The 24969-nt window shown below is 32.7% G+C and overlaps 1 protein-coding gene across 2 annotated transcripts in view; it reads right to left on the bottom strand.

Moving 5' to 3' along the window:
* Positions 1-5237: 5237 nt before the first annotated feature.
* Positions 5238-24969, bottom strand: part of LOC125062403 — a 64787-nt gene continuing 45055 nt past the window's right edge. The window contains exons 2-7 of one of the 2 annotated variants that reach the window (XR_007119262.1): positions 24703-24852; positions 16001-17281; positions 15088-15253; positions 8422-8620; positions 7869-7968; positions 6119-6232 (exon numbers count right to left, since the gene is read on the bottom strand). Coding sequence is in view for 1 of the 2 variants with exons in the window: in XM_047668304.1 (XP_047524260.1) it covers positions 6115-6232; positions 8422-8620; positions 15088-15253; positions 16001-17281; positions 24703-24852 (1914 nt within the window). In the remaining variant the exon portion in view is untranslated. Of the gene's footprint in view, positions 6233-7868; positions 7969-8421; positions 8621-15087; positions 15254-16000; positions 17282-24702; positions 24853-24969 lie in introns of both variants that reach the window. The other variant, XM_047668304.1, reaches the window with a different exon arrangement.

The raw sequence follows: 24969 nt of genomic DNA, 5'->3' as shown, positions 1-24969 counted from the left end.
CATTCAATACACTGTAAGCCCTGAAGATAGTAGCAAATATAGATTTACGTGATTATACCCAGTGAATTATTGTATAACTCTATTCAGTCACTGTGCGTCACCGCACGAAGTCTAACTACGTCCACAAGAACTATACCTACATCAACAATAATGATGCGTAATAATGACGCGTTAACAATTGCGTGACAATTGAGTTAACAATAACATTGCATATTTGTTTAAGTTATATTGCGCGTCGGGATTAAGCGACTCGACTTTCCTACTAACTAAGTACATAAGGCCTACGTTTCACCAGCAAGTTATTCAAGCGGAAAATCATCGCTTGCTCCTGCTACGGAATGAGTACCTACCTTTAGTGATATGCTATTCTACAATGGGGCTAAATATTTTTAAGGTCGTAATATAAATTGATATTATAATAAATATAATGTATACATAAACCCAAATGGGTTGAACTGGATGCTTTATAGGTCTCAAATGAAGAATATATTGTCACTAATATATATGTACCTACTGATAGTTTAAGCGATTTTTTATACAACAGAAGCAAGCCGCTCATTGACAATGGTTGACTGGCGAGTGTGTTGTCGGTCTTTTAAATATTGTTTTGCCTCCTAGACATCCATGTTCCTTTTTAATTGCAAGTGATCATTATTCTAGTGATTTTTCATTGAAATATTTCTATTATATAATTTAATGTTTACATAATTGTGTCTGTAAAAGTTTATTGATAAGAAATTTTTAAATGCGATTAAATCAGTAGAATGTAGTAACCGTAATCGTCCGTGATAAGGCGAGTTATTAACTAATCATACTACCGATTTTCCATAAGCAATTATTATTGATAAAAATGTATCGAGTGCCTTTAACTGAACTTTGTAGATACTATACATAATACATAGTTATAATGACCTTTTAAACCTATTAAATAAGCATACAAAATATATATTTTGCTTAATCTATATCTACCTTAAGTTTATTGCTCTATCGTATTTTTCAAATTCTTGAAAAAAAACATCTATTCTACAGCCTAGGTATAATCACGCCTTTTAATTAAGGGCTATCCGATCATTTGACAAGGCACAGAATAGTGCTGATTTAAACACTATTTAACTGAAACCTTGTCAAAACAATTTAATTTCAATGACGAATGATTTCATAAAGGGTTTATACATGTTAATAAGACACACGCTAACGCTGGCAATAGAAGGACCGCATGTTGCAGTCGAGACCGATTGCTCAAGAGCGGTCGCGATGAAGTCGTAACTCGTACACGACTGCAACACGACCGCATAACGCAGTCGACCTCTTCGACCACAAAATAATACTGATGCGAGTTCATTTACAAGATGGATTTCGATGACGAAACACGGCTTCTTGTACTACTATTACGCAAGCGTAGGCGTAGACGACACCTTAGTATGTGGGTGCGTCCAATACTACAATCAAGAGAACATCATGGAATATTTCATACTTTGTATCCTCAGCTGAGAGATGACACTAAAAAGTTTTTCAACTACTTTAGAAAGTCCGGGGTTTCATTTGATGAATTAGTTAGTATTTTAAGGAAGGGATTGGTACTCCGCGGGGAGCAGCGGTCGGCAGCAACCGCAAGCGCAACAGCAAGCGGTCAGAGTATGGTGGGTTCGGCAGCTCTGCGCAGTCCACCGCACGGTGAAACTCGACCGCAGAGCATCTGCTCCGACCGCTCAGGAACTGCTTGAGCGGTCCGTGTATTGCGGATATGAATTTAGTATGGAAACTGCAGATCGCCGTGCGGCGACCGTTCTAGAGCAGTCGGGCTCGGCTGCAACATGCGGTCCGTCTATGGCCAGCGTTAGACTTTCCGCGTAGTACGCATGACACGATCATTTCCCATGAGACGTCATCTCCCATGAGCCGAAACATTAGAATATCGTAGAACAAATGACTCACATAACATATTGCTAACATACATTAAACTGCGATATATACAGACAATCTACTTCTTTGTACTCAGTCAAGTGCGAATCATATTTCTAAAAACGGTGAAGAAATCCACGAGATTTCTTCTCATTACAGTACGACAGTCGTTACATTTGTAATGCTTTATATAATTTAGATTATGCTAGACATCAAAAGTTACATAAATGTTAATGGCCTACAGTTATTTTAAAATGACTAAGCGATTTCCCTATCTCATATCTTTAATTATTAAATTTAAAAAGACACACAATTTTGGTGTATTATTTTTTTATATACCATTAATTTAAAAAATACGACAGAAACATTTAAATTTATGTCCAACAAATATCAAAACAAATAATTGTAGACCATTGATTGACTATAAAGAAAATTCAATTGACATAGTTTGATTTTTACCGGATAGCGAATTCTTAAAATAAATTGATTGAACTTCGAATTACTATAACTATATTAAGAGCACTTTGATACTGCGTGTCAAGCATGAATCTTACCGTTTTGATCATTTAAAAATATAATTGTTTTTCTTTAGGCTCAACTGTGATGGAGTACCCATCCCTATGCCCTTAGAGATAATGCGGCAGTATACCTTTGCCGGAGACCGGGCGGAACAGAAGGCACGTGTAATCGTCATCCGAGAGCATGAAGTTGGTTGATTCCTATATGAGAAACGTGCTGCAAATGCAACTATCACCATACTTAACCCTAAAATTCCCATTTAAGGGGCCGTTCGAGTATTACGTAAGCACTTTAGGGGGGAAGGGGGTCTGTGATTTTCGTATTTGGTGATGACATCAACGGTAATTATTTACTTTTTTACACACTGCTTGAAAACGAAATGCATTTTCGTGGATTCCTACGAAAATCTAATACGTTTATGTACTATTATTTTTGAGAGCTTTGCTTACTTTTGCTGACAAGAGGAAGGGGGGATAAATTGCAGTAAATCTGCTCACGTACCCCCTTATTTTTGAAAATGTAAACATTTTTTAGTTAATTTTGAATAGTTTTGAAAACGTCAAGCTTCACACTAGACACTATGACACCAACTGTACAAAATAATATATAAAAATATTCTATGTCAAGATATTGAAATGCATAATTGTGAGTCGCTTAGTTGTTTTAATGTGTATTGTATTTTTATATGTTCATCCAGGATGGTACGAAAAATTCAATCCTTACTTATTTTTTTTCAAACTTAGAGTTAGACATATAATGTTTACTATTTACACTTCCCAGGGTCATAGGGTCACATATCACAAAATTTAATTGCTACTGTGACGTTCGCACATGTGTGCATTTTAATACTAGATACGAACTACATAAAAAAAGAACGTTGTGACCCTACCTTGAACCTTCCATCCGTATTTGCGGCTTCAGTTCAAACCAGTTTAATAAAATATTTCATAATTTTATTAAGTTACTTGCGAATGTATATTTTATTAATTATTAACTAAATCCTATTTTCCTTTTCGGAAGTCCTGAAACCTGGTTTCTTAATAAAGTTTGATTTATAAAGCACTATTGTGTGCATACTATTTCTTCCGATCGATTAAATTGTACATGGATATTAAGAAATTAAAAAAAAAGTAATCAGGCGAATGTCGGCTTAAGAAATACCTCATTAACTAATTGAACGAAGCATGCAAAAGTGGTCCTTCATACCGGACATTGGGGAATCTTTTCGTACCATCACTGTACAAATTATTTGTCTTCCTTGTATTCACGATGAAAGAGATAGACTGCTATGTCAATCTGGTGTTAAAATGGGTCAGATATAATTTTATCGTTTGTATTATGCAGAGAAGTGTGTAATGTCTTGTATTGTTTTGTCAGAGCCTTGTGATTTACATAAGCCATTATGCAAGTCAAAGTTACTGGCTTCTTTAAAATGTCTAAATCTACCTATTTCATTAATCGCTATTTCTAAGAAGAGTTCTACGTTGGCTACGGTTACGAATAAAATATCGCGTACGCAACTTTAAAGACCTCTATAATATAAAATATGTACCTAATACTTGTTGTCTACAGCCTGAAATATTTCATAGTACAGGCAGTCCTCGACTTGCGTCGTTTCAAGTTACGACGAACAATGTTTTGACACTATTCCTCAAGCGTACGTCATTTGTTTCGATTTCCGGCTTAGGAGAATTCACTTGTCTTGTGCAAATTTGGAGAATGCCATTAAAATTTTTGAAGAAATTGATCCTAATTTTGAGAGAAGTTTCAACGTTAATAACAACATTTGTGCAGCCTACTGTACCTAATAGTAACCAAGATCTGTATCTTGTATGATGTATCTGATCTGTATGATGGCAAGAAGAAAGAAGCAAAGCTAGAATTGATAGTTTCTTTAAGCCAAAAGTTTAATTTATTATTTCTCATTACATATTTTGATTACAGATTAAAGTTTTATAATTATTATTAAAATTAATAACACATAAATACCAAAAATCACTATCAATTTCTTAAGTGCATATATAATTATTTTAAGAACTTACTTTTGATAATAAAGTATGTATACCCTTTGTTATAAATGCAGTTATTTTTAATTTCGAGTTCGTGTAGAACCTAACCCTTGAGTTTTACATGTATACGTACGAAAAAATAAGAAACGACTTACGTCGTTTCGATTTACGTCGCGTATTTTGAGAACCTAACATGCCGTAAGTACGAGGACCGCCTTTATTCATTTAATAATATTCAGATAGCAAGACTGACATATTATGTTATACGCTTCATCAAATACTCTTGACGCGCAACCATCTCACTAATTTCTAAATATCTCTTAACCTCATAGACAGAACCAGAGATATGCTTAACGGAAACTTTAATTACAGATAAAACAGACAAATTGTAAGATTTTTACTCGTAGTCAATTTATATAGAATTATCCCATTTAATAATTACATTTAAAGAAGCCAGCGACTATAAAGTAATATTTTGGTTAATTTTCTGTAATTGGTTGCGCATTATTTAATCTAAAAAATCTTTCCTTCTTCAGTTAAAGTCAAAACATATGTTGATAATTTGTCATATAAACATTTGTTTTGTTATTAAAATTTAAACATTTATATAAAGTAAAGTCCAAATATGACTTGAAAATGAATTTAAAATTTAGTTATTTTAGCTTATTTTGCGGTAACCAATATCATGGACGACTGACTTAAATTGTTTGTACACTGTAAGACAATTCAAGTCTTTATACAACCGTTAATGTGGTCTTTGAAGGGGAGTGTTAGAAAGTTTTTATAAAATGTAAAAAAAAATATAAATAACTGAAAAAAACAATAATTTAATTCATTTACAATTTTCATCTTTGGTGAATTAGCAACAATACATTATAAAACTGCGAATTACGTTAAAAAATAAAATACATAACATAAATTAATGGACATATTAAAAGCGCTTGTATTGCAATGAACAATATTATTTACGTATAGCGAAATCAGAAAATAATACAAACAAATCATCAAGAATAATTAAAATTAAATTAATAAAACTAAAACTTATTTATAATACTGTTACCACAGCCTGTGTGCCGTGAAAATGATTTCGCTAAGTGAAGAAAATTGCGAGTTTTATATTTCATATAAAAACATTTCACAATCCATTGATATCGTTCTACCAGTAACTATAAACGAAAACACGCAAATTGACTAATAATTCCATTATCAAACTTAATTTTTAACACACGGACGCGATTTTTATTTCATTTGCGTCGAAGTTCATTTACTTCTAACGGCAAAAGTTAACAGGCCGTTAAAGATTCAATAAACTCATAAGTTAATCTAAAAATAACACAATTACTATATTTGAAAAAAAAAAAAAAATCAGTTCCTTCTTGTAAAACTTAACTTATATTAGGACAAATATTTAGCGCATAAAATAAAAACTGCAAAACAATTAAGTCATAGAAGTAAGTAAGAAACGATCAACTACAATCTGAGCTACTGATATTTGATTTTATGAATTATTTAATTTAATTATTATTTATTTATTATTCAAGTACGTCATAAATTGTAGTCAATATTCAAATAAAAACAGATAAAAAACGCGCCCGTGCTCGCGCATTGCAAGTTATCTAAGTATGAATGTAATGGACGAATTATATGAGAATGTGATTGATTATTTTAGTTGTGAAAACATAACCTATAGGTCAGCAAGTAGTTCAGAGTAGTAGTGCGTTGCGTTGAGGTAGTCCAAGAGACGTCGCGGTAGAGGCAGGCTGGTCACTAAGTCACGACGTACTTGTTTGAGTATCACGAACCTGGAACCGAGAAATTTTAGCTTTAAAGTCTATTTAAAATTAAAGAACAGATTAATAGTAAAAATAGTCAAGATAATCTTATTCAAAAATTGGTTTTAGTAAACCGTAATGGGTACATGCGTAGCAATATCCTTGTTAAATCAATGTCATGGCACTGTTAAACTCAACGTACAGATTTTTCGTAAAAGTCGGAGAACGAAACTATTGAAATCGCAGACTCAATATTGAATATTTACAATAGCCCTATCGGAATGAAAATTTAATATTGTACTAGACATTAATATAATAAAACGTCGAGGGAATAAGGAAAAGTCAAGATAACGTTAAAGAAGTTGTATTAAATTTATAATATTTACGAATCTGAACTTGGTATTACAAAATAAAATATGTTTATTATGGAACATAAGATACAGGTATCAGTTTTTCCACGTCATTAAGTTTGAATCTGTAGGCATCCCTATTGTAAATGATTATCTTATTAAACAAACGGACGTTTAAAAAAGTCCAGTTAAAAGCTCCGATAACTTTGTCATTAGTAAAAATACTTTCAACATTTAAACAAGGGATTACAGGTTTAACCTGTTGAAATATTTAAACATGAATACCCCAACGAAATTGAAAATATTTTAATAACTTTACCATAGTAATTTTATCTGCATTGTATTTTTAATTCAATAAATTTATGAGATTCAAAAATTAAATTAACACGAGAGGTTGCCATTAATTTATACAAGAGGAATACGGATTTTAATGAAAAATGTAATAAACTGAAATTATTGGAAAACTGGTTAACTCGTCCGTTTAATAACTTTTTCAAAACGCTTGAAATATGATGTAATGGTAAACAGAATTCTCAGATTTTTTTTTTAAACATTTCAAAACCCGATTAATCTGTATCGAATTAATTTAATAACAATGCATTATGTTAGTAAGCTAAGTGTTACATAAGGTTTATATTACAGGGAATGGGGAATGGAGTAAAGATGTCTTATATATAAAATTCTCGTGTCACAATGTCAGTTACCATACTCCTCCGAAACGGCTTGACCGATTTTTATCAAACTTTATGCATATTCAGTAGGTCTGAGAAGCGGCTACTATCAATCTTTCAATCCCCTAAGTGATAAGGGGTGTCCACCCCATTTTCTTTTTATTCTTTAGAATTTCTTTTTGATTTTTTTTATGATACAGCATACAAAAACACATATAACCCCTCATTTTCACCCCTCTACGATTAACACCCATTTTTTATTTGTTAATTAAAATATTATGACTCTGAACTCTGAGGTTTATTTAGAGAAAAATTCACAGAAAACCGAAGTCACTCTCCAAAATGTTCCATGTATGGTATACAGATATACAGGTATATATGTATATAGGTATGTACTTAAAAGTAAAATCACATTAACGAGAAACGAAGTTCGCAGGGGCAGCTAGTATATATATAGAGGGGTGCCTAGGAGTAGGCAATTAGAATGCGGCGCTAGGGATATCTGGTTACTGATTCGAATTCTAGACTGTAAAATAACCCTAAATACACCATTTATGGGATAAATACATTACTATTGTAGGTTACTCAACTTAAAACACAATTTAAAATTTAATTCGAATAATGTCTTTCAAGAAAAGAGCATACCAATTTTTAAAAGGCCGGCAACGCACTCGAGCCCTCTGGCATTGAGAATGTCCATGGGCGGGATCACTTAAAATGAGACGAGCCTCTTGCTCCTCTGCACCTTGATAAAAAAACAAATGCTTTCTATAGAAACATCTACGACTTGTTGCCACTCGTATTACATAAAACACGGTAAACACGTTCTAATTATAACATAATAACCAGACTGACGGCTTCGCTGAACTCATACGTCTCTTGTCAAAAACAATTTGACAAAAGAAACGTATAAGTACATTATTTATTGCCTACTAATGTATATATTAACTGAACTTCAATATTGTTTATTACAACTGAAAATATAAAATATATATAGCTTTTAACGCACGAAATTCGAGTCGATATGCCAATTTGAAACAATTATTGTTACGCCATGTGCTTTACCAGAATAGCCGCGAAGGCTGCAAAGTACAGAAAATGTCTTGATAATAAACCCTAAGTCTGATATGTGTAATCAAGCGAGTTATAAAACCCTTTTGAGAGCAATATCTTAAACATTGTATGTAAAAATACCAACCTGCACATATGCTGTAAACTCTGGACCCTCTTGAACCTGGACACGGGATACAGCAATTGCACCCTCACGGGTCCCAGTACAGGACGTAGATTCAAAAAGAACAAGTACCGCCCACTCCTCGATGTCTCCACAGCATTCTCAATAAACTCCACAATGGTTTGAGCTTTGAACATTGTGCATCCGCCAAACGAAAAATTACCTAAAACGTTTTATTTACGGTATTATGATACATTTATCTCAGAATAATTAAATAAAAACCTTGAAAAAATCAATCGGCTTATAATATTATTCAACCGAAACGAAATGTTTATGAACATTCCACATTTACGACAAATTGTATTAAGAACATTCTACGAAAAGCTCCGTGGCGTACCTTTAATATCAAAAGCTCATTTTGGTTGAATGCTCTTACAAAGCATTGTAATATACACGTTGAACTTTCAGCAGTTATGCGATAAGCATTAAAATACTTTTATTTCGTTCATATGAACGTCTATTATACTAAAGGCAACCGTCTAGTGTCAAATAGTTAGGCGTCATTACGACATTTTCATACAATAAAATATAAAACAATCATATTATAATAAAGAACCAATATCGATAATGAAAAATCCGAGATAATAAAGTTAATATCGCAAAGTGGCTGTGTTATGAAACCCTTGCGCGTAGGATAGCATATTACGTTTAGAATACAAGGAAAAGAAAATCGACGAAAATTTTCATCATCATTAATTTTTCATCCATTTATGAACTCTACGATCTATGTTCCATTTCCCAGATATATTTAATACTGTATGGTATACGGAGTTAATTAAACTGTAAACTTTGTCTTCAAGCTTGGAATACTGAAATGAGTTGCAATATTCAAGCCACGGATGTCATATAATTTGGTCTAAACAACTTTTTCTCTTTAGTTTAACAGTATTCAAATTGACATAGACATAATAAAATATTTAAACTTACAACTTACAATATTATGTTGATTCAGATTCTATGCAATCGATACAGAATCTGATTTCCCAATTGAAAATATGTTTGTGTTGTGTTTCTAACAAATATCAATTCAAAATCGCCAAGTCAGATTAAACACGTTGATATAATAACGCGTCAGTTATTAAAATGTAATTTACGAGTAATAGTTTGAACTAATTAATACACTGTAATGGGGATAAACATACAAAACGATATTTAACTAAACAATATTCATAGTCAACATAATTCGAATATTCGAAAAACGCACAACGTTATTTGTGTTGGCCTAGTGGCTTCAGCGAGCGACTCTCATCTCTGAGGTCGTAGGTTCGATCCCCGGCTGTGCACCAATGGACTTTCTTTCTATGTGCGCATTTAACATTCGTTCAAACGGTGAAGGAAAACATCGTGAGGAAACCAGCTTGCCTTAGACACATAAAGTCGACGGCGTGTGTCAGGCACAGGAGGCTGATCACCTACTTGCCTATTCAGAAATCTGAGGCACAGACAAAGAGGTGGTAGCGTCACTGTTTATTACTATAACACGAATGTTATCAATGTATTTGGCCACCCGTCTTTTGTTTAGAAAAAAGATGACTTGATACATTTTGTTGAAATTAGAAAAATTTAACCCTAGTTTACCAACTCATATTATAAGTACATCTCTAGTTTATGTTGACAACCCTGACACATCACTGTTTGTAATACAACATATCTATTGATAAAGATTCTCTCAAAATAAAACTACGTTGTCTAAAACCAAAATCGTTATTTTTCATTTAAATCATCACTTTTATTCCTCTGAAATATGGTAAAGTTTTAAAGCTAGCTTATGCAATTCAAGGAGACTCATTAACAAAACAATAGATTGAAGAGTTCGACAGCCCAGGAGCGGACTACCGTATAGTAATATCACGTTACCAGTCTCGTGTCTATTTCAAGTCAGATAATACTAATGACCAATCACCTTCAAACGGGACGCGCTGCCATTTCGTATTTCACTTTACATCCCTGCATTTTTATTGTGTCACTCAGTTTTTTAAATCCAAGACACAAAACATTAAGCCACAGCGGTTTCTTGACGATATTCTACGAGTTAGTATTGCCTTAATCAAAATAAACATACAGAACACAACGCGCGACCTAAAGAATGTGAGTTACAACGATTTAATTATGAAATTAAAAACATGAGAAAAGCTCGTGTTTATCTTTTATTAAATGTTATTTAATTTCTCGAGACCTTTCATGTTTGCACATTTTGTATTAAAGAGATTATTATAGTATAAGATCCCGATATACAACGACCTTCACCGAGATGCTTATTTAATGAAACGTATTGTATATTTAATTTAATATGTCAATAAATATAATCCATATGGGTTGCCTAGCAAATTTCAGTCCAGAGTATGTTTAATTAATATTTAAAAAAAAATATTTTTTTATAATTTGCATGTAGTAAATTTTTTAAATTTTTTTTCAATCTATATTTTTAATCAGGGTAGTATTATATATGTATCACTATAACTTTCTTTTTTACTAAAGATGTATATATACTTTAGTGTCACATAAAAAATATACACATAAATAATTAATTGATTAAAAACAACCTAACGTTTGCATATTCTATGGGCTTCATACTTTCGATTGGTATAGAATTTATCTAATAATCATACCGGTGAAATGTTTAAAAAATTTTTTTTTTAAATATTAATTAAAATACTCTGGATTGAAATTTGCTAGGCAACCTATATGGATTATATTTATTGACATATTAAATTAAATATAAAATACATTTCATTAAATAAGCATCTCGGTGAAGGTCGTTGTATATCGGGATCTTAGACCATTAAACTAAAATTCCCTTTTAAAAAATCTTCATCCAGATCCCTTAAATTTATGGCCTAATCGCAACGTATACCTAAGTTACGTTGTGGTATTTTTTTCTAATTAAAGGATATCGGAGTAATATTCATATTAACGTAAAAGTACAAGGAAAATGTAAATACATAATTAATAAACACATTTTTTCCATACGAACAATTGAAGTAAAATGAGTCGATAAATTTAATACCACTGCCTATTCAATCAAAGTAGACAAAAGACGAAGAAAGAAAAGACTTAGAGCGCAGTGAAATATGAGGCTCAAGACCGAACGCGATGGAGACTCATTGAGGACGCTCTCTGCCCCATCTAGGGGTTATAGAACATTAAGTCAAGTAAGTCAAGACAAAAAACGGCAACGCATTGGCGTCCTAGTTCGGAACGAATAGGAGAATACATAGGACCGGGACGTACAAATTATCACTTGTGTTCTAATCATAACAAATTTAGATTAATAGGATTCGATTGTAATGTGTTTTCGGCTAAGGACAAAAAGCGTGTAGCAAATCATGTTATTCCTTCTCTATATAAAATGCAATTATATGGAAAAAATATATTTATGATGCTACACGGAAAAAATCACGACATTGGATATTACTATCGGAAAATACGATAATCGACACACGTTTACAATTTTTTTAGCGTGGCATCGTCGGCGCATAATTCGGTTAAAATTCAAATTTTTCTCCCAGCGGCGATATACGATCGACTAAAAAAACTAAGTAACCTGACGCTTCGCACGTCGCACTGTAATCAACTTCTGTAGTAATTTTGCAAAAATAACGAATATTTTTGACCTCCCTATGTATATTCAATAAGTACTTGTGGATAGTATGGAAATAGAAGATAAAAAAATAAGAGATATAAAGATTAAACGAGAAATATAGATAAAATTTTTAATTGCGTCAAGTTTTTCTTGAAGGTGTAAATTATAAGAAACACATACATGAAAAACAATTAAAATTATAAAGATAAAACTATATACAAACAATACAAAAACCCTGTAGCCTTTGTTGTAAATATATATCTATTATATTCCAGAATAGTTCACATACATATACACTATATGTGTATATCGTGGCCACATAGTAGAATAGTACATAAAATTGTTGGCAACTTAATGTAATTATTTTTTTAAAATGATAATTTAAATATGAAAGTTAAAATAAAAACTTAAAACTCGTACTGAATTTTACATTAACGATGTAACCAAAAGTTAATTGATTGAATGAAATGAATATTTAATTTATATCCATTACTTCTTAGGGACACAGCAACAGAGAGAAGGTAAGAATCCTACCTTAGTTAGTAGAATCTCTGGTTCGAGTCGGAAAGAACAGAGGTCTCCCACTCTGCTTTAGAGAATAGTCAGTGCAACATGGCAACATAATTGCCCATCGGGAGCTTATAGAAGTTTATTTTACAATGTAAAATACAATAGTTTCAACAATTTTACCACAGCTGGATGGATAGTTTAATATTCCGTTTGACAAACATAATCTATATGTAAAAAGTTTTGTCGGCGTGGAGTTATATTGCATGGGAGTCCACGAACTAAAAAACACAATGGAAAGTCAAGATAACAATTGTTATGAATTTTCGTGATAGCCCGCATATTCCGATATCTCAATACACGAGCAGGCAGCGAGAAAAACTCATATATCTCTGGAACCTCATTCGCTATGTTTGTGATCCTGTTAGGGTATTCGATATACAATGTGTATCGCAGGTATTTTGTAACTTTCTCGGAACACGCCTTTGTTGCCGACATTCGGTATGTGGTAGGTATGAAGGTATGTCACCTGTGATATGAGTTTCGGCACAAAGTAAAAGAAATTAAAAGTTTGATGAAAGAGCTTAATCGAGAGTTCAATTAAACTTTTTGACTTCACTGAAAACTCAAATGCCAGACTCATTCTTTGTTAACCATTATCTCGCCGCAGTACATAAAAATATATTGTCAATATTTGCATCAGTATCAAGTGGTTCTTACTAAACTCTCAATATGGTGTGAAAAAGAAAGCCCGGTAGACCGAGACTGCGTTAGTGTAGTAGCGAAGAACTTCGAAACCTTAATATTAAATCCTGTATAATTTCCAATCATGACAAAAAAATTATAATATACAGTTTCGATTTTTTTACATTATTTTTATTTTGCTAGAAAAGAAATAAGAAAAACAACAAAAATAATAGACGCTTTAGAATATTCTCAAAGACAAAAATGGAATTGGGCGGGTCATATTGCACGCACGGACGTGGAAAAATGGACACCAAGGGTAACTACCTGGCAAGGACCATCAAATGAAAGATTAAGAGGTAGACCAAAGGAAAAATGGAGTGATGGCATAAAAAGAGAAGCTGGTGAAAACTGGATCACCAAAACAAAAGATAGACAGTTGTGGAGCAAAATGGAGGAGGCCTTTACCCGTAGGGGTCCATAATGATTTAGAAAAAATGAATTTTGATTTTGATCCTTTTTAGTTTCTTTTAATTTATCATTTAAAATTCATATACGTTGAAATTATTAATTTAAGGATTATTAATAGTAATTTTTTATTTTATTTTGTTTAATAATTACTCATATGATATGATATGATTGTTAATTGTATTGTTCATTATGGAAATAAAGAGGCTAGTATAATAAGAATAATAATAACCTATATCCTAGCCACCTTCAGTACCGTCGATCGGAACCCCTTCGCGGGAAAGGCTACTCCAGCTTTTTCCAACTGACTCTGTCTATGGCTCTCTTTCTCCATTCGCTTACGCTACCTTTGAAACCTTGGGTGTCCAAAATATTGACTCAAGAAGTCCGTTTCCAAAACAAACAAACTGACAAAACAAACTTAAAGAGGCTTAAGCTCACAATGGGCTACGCAACCATTGATGACGATGCTAGGTAAGATATTAAAGATATTATTAACGTCTGCAATTATTTATTCTTAAGTAGACGAGGGCTTACAAACTTGTTATAATGGAATATAATACGCTAATTGGGAATTTAAAAATCGCAACGTTGTTTGATCCCTTCGAGCTTCCCACTCATTCGTTTTTCCGAGAAAAGCTTCATTCGTTTGTTTCATATATAAATTTAATAATACAGAATCAATATGTTTCATATAGAAAACTGTACACTTATCAAGTATGAAAGTCAATATAAAATAACCTTCCAAAGATTCCAAATAAAGGGCACAGAGCGGGCGCGAAGAACTAGCAAGAAACTCGTCGCCATTCCTATTAATCGTCAAGTTTTTGGTTGGGGAAATTAAAAGGAACTGCAACCATCACAACATGCTTCATTTGACATATTAAAACATTAATTGTTCACTTCACTTCACTTTATTTATAATGGCGACTTCTGTGTAAATCACAATTCCGCCAATGTCGCGTTCTAAGTCTTCACACGGTGAGGATAGATTTGATAGATTGAATTTAATCTAAGCAGAGTTACCCAAAACAAAAATGACGTCACAATAAAGACACACAGACATCTACATTAATTGTTGTAAGGCCCATCTGTTTTGGTACATGTTTACTTAAGTTTGACGCATCTGTCATGTCATGATATGTTGTTTTTTCTTAGAGAGAAGACACAACAAGACGATTCTTAGCTATTATTTGTGAAGACGTGTCAACTTATTTTGGTATCTGCATAATGGGTACTTACTCTCCAGTATCGGGAGTTAAAATGTTAAATTAGACAATTTAGGATTTTTACATAAAAATAAGTGACGCCTGGCGGGATTTTAAAACTAAATGAATTTAATAACGAAGATGCACAATGAAATTCTTCTAAAACCAAAGGCAACTTACCCTGATCATGTTCTATCCTAACATGACGCAGACCGTTCAGCTTGAACGTCAGCGTAAAGATGTAATGGTCATCGCTGCTGTCCCGAACAATGAATGAACCATCAGGCTCGTTCGAAAGTATCTTCTCCGCGGATTCCACAGATATCGGACCCCAGTACCATCCATACTATAAAATACAAATAAGTAAAAATAAACAAGCCACAAAGCGGACAGGATAAATAAAATGTATAAAAAATTTAATAAATGAAAGCTTCAAAACATCCAACGCGTTTCATATGTCATGTATTATTGATTTCACAGTAAAAACAAAACTAACCACAAACTTTTGTGTGCAACAATACGTAGTAACTCGAAACCTCAATACATAATGATTTTATTTAAAGCTTAGGTGTTGCCAATCTAATTTTTGTTATCATCCACGACATATTGATATGCTATGTAAATGCACTGACTGTAAAATATCAGTCCAAAACGAGTTATGCAAATTATTTTGAAGAGCTATAAACAAGAATATTCTTGTTGTCAACTATCTAGTTGCGGCGGTTCAAAAAGTTCTTAGTCATTTCGTTTTACAAGTTAAACGCTGACAGCAAATAAGTTTGCGCGACTCGAACAGGAGATATTTCATGAAACTCTCAACTACCAACTGCAAACCATACATACCAATTAAATATTTATGCCCGCATCAAAAGTCTTACAGTGAAGATGAGAGTTCTCAGTAAAATCATTTCAAACGAAGCAAACTTTCCCCACTTATTAATACATAATTCAATTATCTATATATTTATATATATCTAAGATATTTAATTCTTCTGGCATATTTCAATTTATCTCGCTATGTTACTGCATTGCTTGCTCGTCTATATAACAAATAGATGGATTGTTTTGAGAAATAATAGAAAAAAACACTTACATCTTTAACTTTCTGGATGGATGTCGCGAAGTCCATGACAGTGTCATCTTCGTTTGCTGATCGCCTAGAATTGGACGGGTGCGGCGATTGCGGCAGCGGTGGGAGAGCCCTCCTCACGGCCGGTGGAGGCGACCCGCGACCTATCTTCTCCACGTCATCTCCATCGCTGGACCTTCTCCAACGAAACAGATTACAAAAGCTTTGCTTTATATTCATCGAAAGTATCCTAACAGGTGACATTTTCACCTTCGTACCCTGATTCCCTTTCTTCTTCGTATCCAACTCCATGATGCTACATTCCTTCTGTTTAATTTCTTTATGCTTCTTGCTCTTCACATTCATGTCCGCGGTGTTCTTGTTCGTTTTTTTATGGTTGTTGTTTGTCTCAGCTGTTTTTGGTTCATTGCTCTCTTTTAAGAAAACTGCTGTGCTCGACTCTTTTACTCCTTGCCTTGAATGGACTACGGCCGTAGTTAGTAGCGACCCGTTCTTTTTATTTATTGTGTTCCGGCATTCCGAATCGCTGGAACTCGAGTACAGCGTATGAAAATATTTTCTCATTTCACGTAGTGTCAAATGTAACGAGTCTGTATCTGATTCAGCCAGAATCTTTTTTCTGCATGAGGAACCCGGCAGAGAGTTCCTTTTTGTTTTCGTGTCCTTGCATTTGGTATCTTTTGTCTTATAATTCCTCTCCGTTATCGTATTATTGCTGTTGAGAACCAGCGTTGTGGTCTTACTACGCCTTTTATTGGTTCTCTGTGGTCTTTTGCTTCTGGCCCTGATATTGCCGTGATTGGGTCGGATCATATCAATAGGTACCGCATATATATCGCTATCGAAGGGAACATTGTACATGTCAGTAATATCAGACGTTTTAGCAGATAAGGTGTCATGGGAAATAGCTTGTGTTATAAAACTTGAGTCGTCATTTTGGAACTGTGTAATTAGAGAATTATGACTGCTCGACAGTCGAGACGAAAGGGAATTTCTGGAAGAAGGCCTCGTGCCACGGCAAGGACTGAGGTGTAGCAATCTGGGGCTAGCAAACCGATGGTTAAGACATTGACGTCTGTCATACAGTGTTTCCGCCTTAAATTTCCGTGGATAGATCGGGGATATAAGACCTGCAGGCACTGGTAAATTTAAGCTCGAAGTTTTTGGTTTTATAATAGAATCATGAGTACAAATAACAGATGGAGGCACGCACACAGCCAATTTGTTTGGGGTCCCAACAAACGTAGTAGTTGTGCATTCTAAGTTCGTTGGGACAGGATTATCCTGAAAAAAAAAACGATGATTAGTATTAGATAACAAGACGCTATTCTCTAAGCAACATTAAAATGTATGAAAGACAATAAATCAGTTATGTAGAACTGTGGGTTTATTTATTTTAAGATTGAAATGTGTTTATTTATTAATAATGTAGAGTTAATGAACGGATAGGCGTAAACGGCGGTTAATATTTCCAATTATTAACGTATCATTTGGGTAATTAATGAAAAGGGACTAAAGCTCTAAATTTAATTGTTTAAAATTCGTAATAAGCTTCAATTACGTTATTAGCTTTCCAAATTAACCTTCGGATTAAGCTATCAAATTTACATTACATTTTGACGCATTGAAATTTTAACCGCATGCCTTCATCGGTATTTCAAAATTTGAGACATATAGTATTAGATCCCGCTATACAACGACCTTCACCGAGATGCTTATTTAATGAAACGTATTTTATATTTAATTTAATATGTCAATAAATATAATCCATATGGGTTGCCTTGCAAATTTCATTCCAGAGTATGTTTAATTAATATTTAAAAAAAAATTTTTTTATAATTTGCATTTTATTTTTTGAACTTTTTTCAATCAATATTTTTAATCAGGGTAGTATTATATATGTATCACTATAACCTTCTTTTATACTAAAGATGTATATATACTTTAGTGTCACATAAAAAATATACACATAAATAATTAATTGATTATAAACAACCTAACGTTTGCATATTCTATGGGCTTCATACTTTCGATTGGTATAGAATTTATCTAATAATCATACCGGTGAAATGTTTAAAAAAATTTTTTTTAAAATATTAATTAAAATACTCTGGACTGAAATTTGCTAGGCAACCCATATGGATTATATTTATTGACATATTAAATTAAATATAAAATAAGTTTCATTAAATAAGCACCTCGGTGAAGGTCGTTGTATAGCGGGATCTTAGACCAATATAAAATTGCGTTACACATTCCGAGGGAAACAAAGCGTGAGCACAGTGTTGTACATCGATACAAGTCATTTTATGAAACTCGTCAAGTGGAAGAGAGGTAGGACCATCGTAGTTAGGTACATTTACGATTGAGTGACGGGGACTTGATTTAGGGGAACCAGTGAAATGTGCGTTTGTATTGCTACTACGCCTTTGAAACTGAATATCAGATAAAAAGTCATAAACTCAGTGCAAAGTTTCGCCAAACTAATAAAGAACCGGAATTCTAGTTCTTTTGACTTAATAATGCAAGTTGATGAATGCTTTTGATCATTTGACTCGATGTCTGCCCTTGGGTAAATTATACTAAAGCCAGTGGCGATGTGACTTAAGTAATGAATTTTCAGTTCTGTTAGCTTAATTATTCTGCAGGAAAGGGAAAAATAATGCCTAGTATGGAGACCGTTGTCAAACAAATTACAGCATTACACGTTTTCTAATAAAATCTTTCTTTATGACCTAACAACAAAGTGGTACATTCAAACCTTGACTGTGAACCCAAGACTTCTTTCTATATGCGCAATCAACAATTTCTCGTTATATTATGTGTACCACTTAACAAATTAGAGAAAATTTTGATCAAAGTTAAGACAGCGCAACTTACACATATGTATGATTTTGTGACAGTATTCATTACATAATAAATCCGAGCATATAATTTTGCCCGCAGCTGATAGAATAAATGAAACTGTTAAAAATACTGGTTTACTAAAAAATGAAATATTTTTTGTGAATCTAAAAATTTACTTTGTACGTAATACATATGAATGGATTTCAAAAGAGATAATATTAATTTTACACTGTGGTTTTTAAACCACCACCTGAATTAAAAATATGTTCTCAATTTTTCAACTATATTTTGGATTATGCAGAATATCTAACTAGCCTTTTATAAAATATATATATTACTAGTGGACCTCACAGACGTTGTCCTGCATGATATTTCAAGCTATTAGGATATTAAAGTATGAAAGTACCGACTGCAGCGCCACCTGCCGGGCTGATTTGTGAATCTAAACCATTCCCAGATCCCCTTGAACACACACAAAAAATTTCATCAAAATCGGTCCAGTCGTTTGAGAGAAGTTCAGTGACATACACACTCACAGAAGAATTATATATATAAAGATATATAAATATCTTCACAATAAAAAGACGTATCTATGGATTTTCATTCGACTTCAATACTGTGATTTTTGTGCTATTAAAAGGAATTCCTTTGGTTCCAATGTACTTCCCAAGTGGTGCCAAACCCTTAGAAATGACATAAATTAATTAAGCAAATCGATCCATAACAATACACCGACGTCGGCTACCTCCTTAGAAATCAGCAATATCAAATCAACGATAAAATTACTTTTTATATCTTGATTAAAAGTTGTTACATTTTTTGCAGAAAACAGTAATTACACAATATATTTTTTCGATTAAACAGGGCGCGTTTACACTTAAACTAAAATTATGTTTTCCAGGACAATTTTAATTTAGCAGCGCGGCGTAAAACACAAAACACATCTTTCTGTCCAACATACAAACGGTATGGTACCCTTTACTTTGGTAGGTGATCTTTCTACATATTCACCCGAAATGTATAAACAGTAGATAATTCAAAATCTTCTCGATTAAATCGCACACAACACTTTGTTGCGAATAGCAACATTCCTAATACGATCGCAAGTGGGCATTCCTTACATCTCTCTGAATAAAACATATATTTGTCACTTATATAAGGACAACGCAAGCGTCGCATATAACATATATTTACGAACATAGTCGACCCCAGAACAAAAAGAGTGAAATTGCGGTTGTAACACAATTAAAAAGTATAAAAGGTAGTGAATGTTATTGTGAAGTCGCTAGTTTGTAAATTAAACATTTTTAGCTAACCGAAACAGAACGTTGAGGTTATGTTAGTTTTCTATGCATATGATGTACGAATCTAAAAGTGTAATGAAAACCTTAGTGACGGATGCCGGGTACATACTGTTAATTAAAAATCGGGGAAGCCAATTTTATCCACAGAGAATTTTAATGAAATTATCCCGGCTCTAGGTTCCTTTATAAAAAATATAGACTCTGAATACATTCGAAACATCGATTCTTCTTTTTTACACAGTATAAAATAAAAAGTATATTTTTTTAATATACATATATATTTATATAGATTAAAAAAAACCAAAAATCAGATTATCACAAAAAGAGTAATGTAATACCAAAAGACTTTAACGTGAAATTTAAAAAGTGAACTATCACTATATGAGATAAATAAAAAAATCGTTATTGCAACACGAAACAAACGTATCATTAAAATTGGGACATCATTGTGAACAAACATTTGTATATTTTTTTCATATTTTTTAATTCAATTGTTTAAATTTGTAAACATTATTACTGTCGTGAATTCTATTAAAAAAGTTCCGCTTTTCAACATGGCGTTCGTGTTTACTTAGTTTTCATTATATTTTTATAATCATTCATTTGGAATAGTAATTCATAAACTCTACTACTAAAGCCACAGTGGTTTAGTTGTTAACGGACAAAGAGCATGATCCTTCGATTCCCGACAAGACAATTTATTTAAGGTAAGAGAAAACGCGTGTTTTATTTTATCGAAGACGACCAATTAAGACAGTGAAAGGAACTTGAACAAATACTGGGACTAGGTCCATTCCGACATTCGCGTGGTTGTCGCAAGGCTGTGCGTAGCGCATTACTATCTCTAAAAAGCTACCCTGAATCTCTAAAATTCAAAATGACTCCCGCTGACCCTATAAAATCATCAATGACGCACCCTATAATTTGCCTTCGAATTCATATTCAAATAACATTTATTCATGGTAGGTTTTATATATAAATACTTATTAAATAAGATATTAGTAAGTATTATTACAAGATACTTGTTTAAAGCTCGTTACTCTACATGACATATAATGTATGATGAATGCAGTGGGCATAGCGAAATAGGGAAATACATTTTACAATGAAAACAAAACACTTCATACAAAAGGAAACTACAGCAAATCGTAATCTACCCCCAATATCGTATGTATCAATTTCATTCGCATTTATAAGCCGTTGCTTGCAGCGATATTTGCGGTGACGAGCCTTACAAAATACCTATGTTGTACTCTAAGCAGCTTTTGTGCGCTTTGAAATCGGATTAAAATACACTATAAATATGTATATTTAATATGCCTTTGTTTGATAAGGTGAAAAACTAAAATAGCATGTTAAAAGAAATGTTAGAACGTATACAATCATGAAATGTACAGAAAAAACAAATGCCCTTAATTTAGATCGTAAACCCTATTTACTACGGACTAGGGTTGCACCGTCCTATCTAAACGTTTGTTGGTCATCTGTATGTTTACTAAGAGAAAACAGTAACACCTGATTAGCTATTACAACCGTAGAAGTTCAAGTCGAGGGAGTAACTTTACTGATTCATATACTCGAGCGAAGCTATCGCTGAGTGTTTTCTTCAGTAAAGGTAATTTAAAAGGAATATCGATTTATGTTTTAATTGCGTCGAGAGCGGCTTCGTGCTGCCAATTCATGGGAAAACATATATTTTAGTTTACATTTTATCCTTTCTAATTATTGTTTCTTATCGTAGATAGAGCTTTTTTTACAATCCTTAACTACGGTTTTACACTGGATATATAGGTAAAACAAAATTGTTAAACAAGTTAGTTATTAAGATAGTTCAACAAATGAAACATATTGCAACAACAAAGATAGTTGCAAAAGCTTAACCGTAAACTGTTTGAGTTAACTGTAATAGTAATCAAAGTTTGTTCTACAATCCTAATTAAACACGTATACATATTTGTATTTGAAGTACGTACTTCCGCTTTGAAGCATGTTTACTTCACACGATGTGGATGAATTAAAATATTTACACACAAATAAAATATTATATTGAAGTAGGCATCCGCATAACTAATACAAAATGTTCACAAATATTTAACGCATAATGAATTGCGTTCAATTGTCGGACTATTTCACGGTGGTTAGCATAGAAGGGTTAATTAAACAACATTAAACATTTTAGAAATCTTTTGATAGATTTAATTAAATTTATTTATAGAAAAAGAATACCACCAAAGAAAAACATACAACTTTCAGTGCTTAACGAAGATTATTCAGTTAGATTGTAATACTAACTTACATCCGATTTGTAAATTTAAAATACGTAGATTTGTCTAAAGAGAGCGAATTTGTTATAAAATATTCAGCGGCTCGAAACAATTGCGCGTAAATTGCTGTATCAATTAACAGCGTATTCGATGGAGTATGAAAATTCATAAAAACGTATTGATTGAATATTCCTAACATAATATACAAAAAAACGTGAGTCGATTTATAATACGAATGTAAGTGATCGGCTTCCCTTACGATATCGTTAACGAGGGTTTCTTAAAGTGAAATAAAAATCACTGTAATTAAAACGCACCACCCATTTGTACCACGCACAACACTGCTTATATCTGTTACATCTATACAAAATAATGTATTTATTTTATTTATTAATACTTCGTTGCAATAACATAATTACATAGCTACTTGTGGTGACTAGTCGTACTTGAATTCGGTGATGTTAGTTGTTTCGACTATGTATATGCGTGTTGTTCCCACGAGAGTGTAAGTGCGTGCTCCTAAAACACCATGACTCTTGCTGATAGAGGACAAATCTTTGTTTTTCATTTATTTTATTATTATTTATTACTTAAGATGTCATGTGGAACATGGTGTAATGGTTGAAGCTCCTTACAAACGTTGTGTAAATCAAAACTTGGCGATTAAAAAGAGTGCCGGAGAGTTTATTGCCAGTTCTTCTCTTCCGTTCTACGCCCTTGATTTGAGAACTGGCAGTAAATGTAAAATTAGAAGAATTTAAAGTATATTTCTTTTTTTTGACGTTCATAAGTGTACATTGTGTTACCTACATGAATAAATGATTTTTTATTTTGATTTTAATAAAATTGACAAAATTAAATGAAAAGGAGGGCAACTGGCGGCCTTATCACTTTCGAGCGATCTCTTCCAGGCAACCGCTGTTGAAAAAAAAGAAAATATAATAAGATAGTTAAGGTAAGCAAGAAGTGCAAAATACATAATACATTTAGATATTTACACAAAATGAATACAGGAACAAAAAAAACTTAACTAAAAAAGGACATATGAAAAATAAAAAGTGCACATGAATGGCGACAATTCTAGATCAGACTCATGTCAGTTAGTACAAAGGATTCGAAGGATACGATGTGGACAGGTAATGTCAGTATAGATGACGCCACTCACGCATGGGAATAAAGACTTTTGTATGAAATTGTAAAAAATACCCGTTCTATACTTTAGATTTCCTCGGTTGGTAATAATTTAATTTAAAAAAATATGATTATTTTAACATAATAAATTTAATAAAATTAAGTATGTTTATAGAAAAATATACAGAAAACTAGTATTGTTTATGAAATATTGAAATAAAAATTTATTTAAAACTAAATATTATTTAATGTATCCCGTTGAAGCGACGACGAAAAACGGAGCGATTTGAAAGACGATTCCGACTAACAATTTAAATGATTTCCAAAACATAAAACATGGAAAAGGACTTTACACCTGACAAAAATTTTCTTAACTTTCTAAACAACTACAGATTTAAATCGAATTGAGAACCTCCCAAAGTCGCCGCCGCGTAACAAAAGCTGTACCCACGCCATGGCCTATGTGCTAACTAAATTTTAAACTGATTGATAGCAATGTTCTCAAATTGAAATAATAAGAAAATTTTATATCCATACTAATTAATCTATTATCTCAATCATTGCTAACAATATAATAAGAACGGCATTAATATCGTAATAAAACAAAGAAACATTTTTCAATTATTAATTACCTACGTCAATACTTTTTATTATCTAAATATTTTACTGGAAATAATAGTTAATCGGTTATTCCATAAGTGAATTTTACATTATAATCCGAAATGTTTCATTACAGTACATTATTGTTATGCGTTTCTAAGAAGTTCTGATTTAATTTTTCATTTCACGGCTTAATAAAAGATGGATTTTTTTATCACAATAATTAAAATCATATTAATAAGTCAAGGTAGGAGCATTTAATGTACTTACAATCAATGTTTTTTTTTAATTTTGAAATGACATCTTAAAATAACATAAAAATTGTTTAATTTTTGCATTTTTGGTTAAATTAAATTAGCATAACATGAAATTAGATATAATCTTTTTGTTTATAAACATTACCTAAAAAATTAATAGCAAAATTTCGTAACGGTATTTTAAAATCGATAATATAATTATATTTTTTTTAAATAAAATTCTTAAAGCCCGAATTATCAGTAAGAATATTTTAATTAAATTTACAAAAGTACACGCACAGCCTAACGCTCAGCAAACGTACCTGGAATTCCGGTGGTGGTTCAATGGCGGTGTCGATGACTTTCACTGGACCTTTCTTCACCGTATTGAAGAAGTCACCACAGATTCGCTCCGAAGCATCCGTTGACTCGCAGAGGGACAGCGATCGCTCGTCGAAGTCGCTCTCTTGCAACTGAAATCGCGAACGACGCATTATTGCGTATTCAACTAGTGCCCGTGCAACGTGGTGCAACGTCGATGGCTAGCAGAGAAGTGAGGCTTTTACGTACAACAGGTCGGTAGCGTCTAT

This window comes from Pieris napi, chromosome Z (assembly GCF_905475465.1).
Source record: "Pieris napi chromosome Z, ilPieNapi1.2, whole genome shotgun sequence".
NCBI classification, from domain to species: domain Eukaryota; kingdom Metazoa; phylum Arthropoda; class Insecta; order Lepidoptera; family Pieridae; genus Pieris; species Pieris napi.
This window is presented reverse-complemented; position numbering and strand designations above follow the sequence as displayed.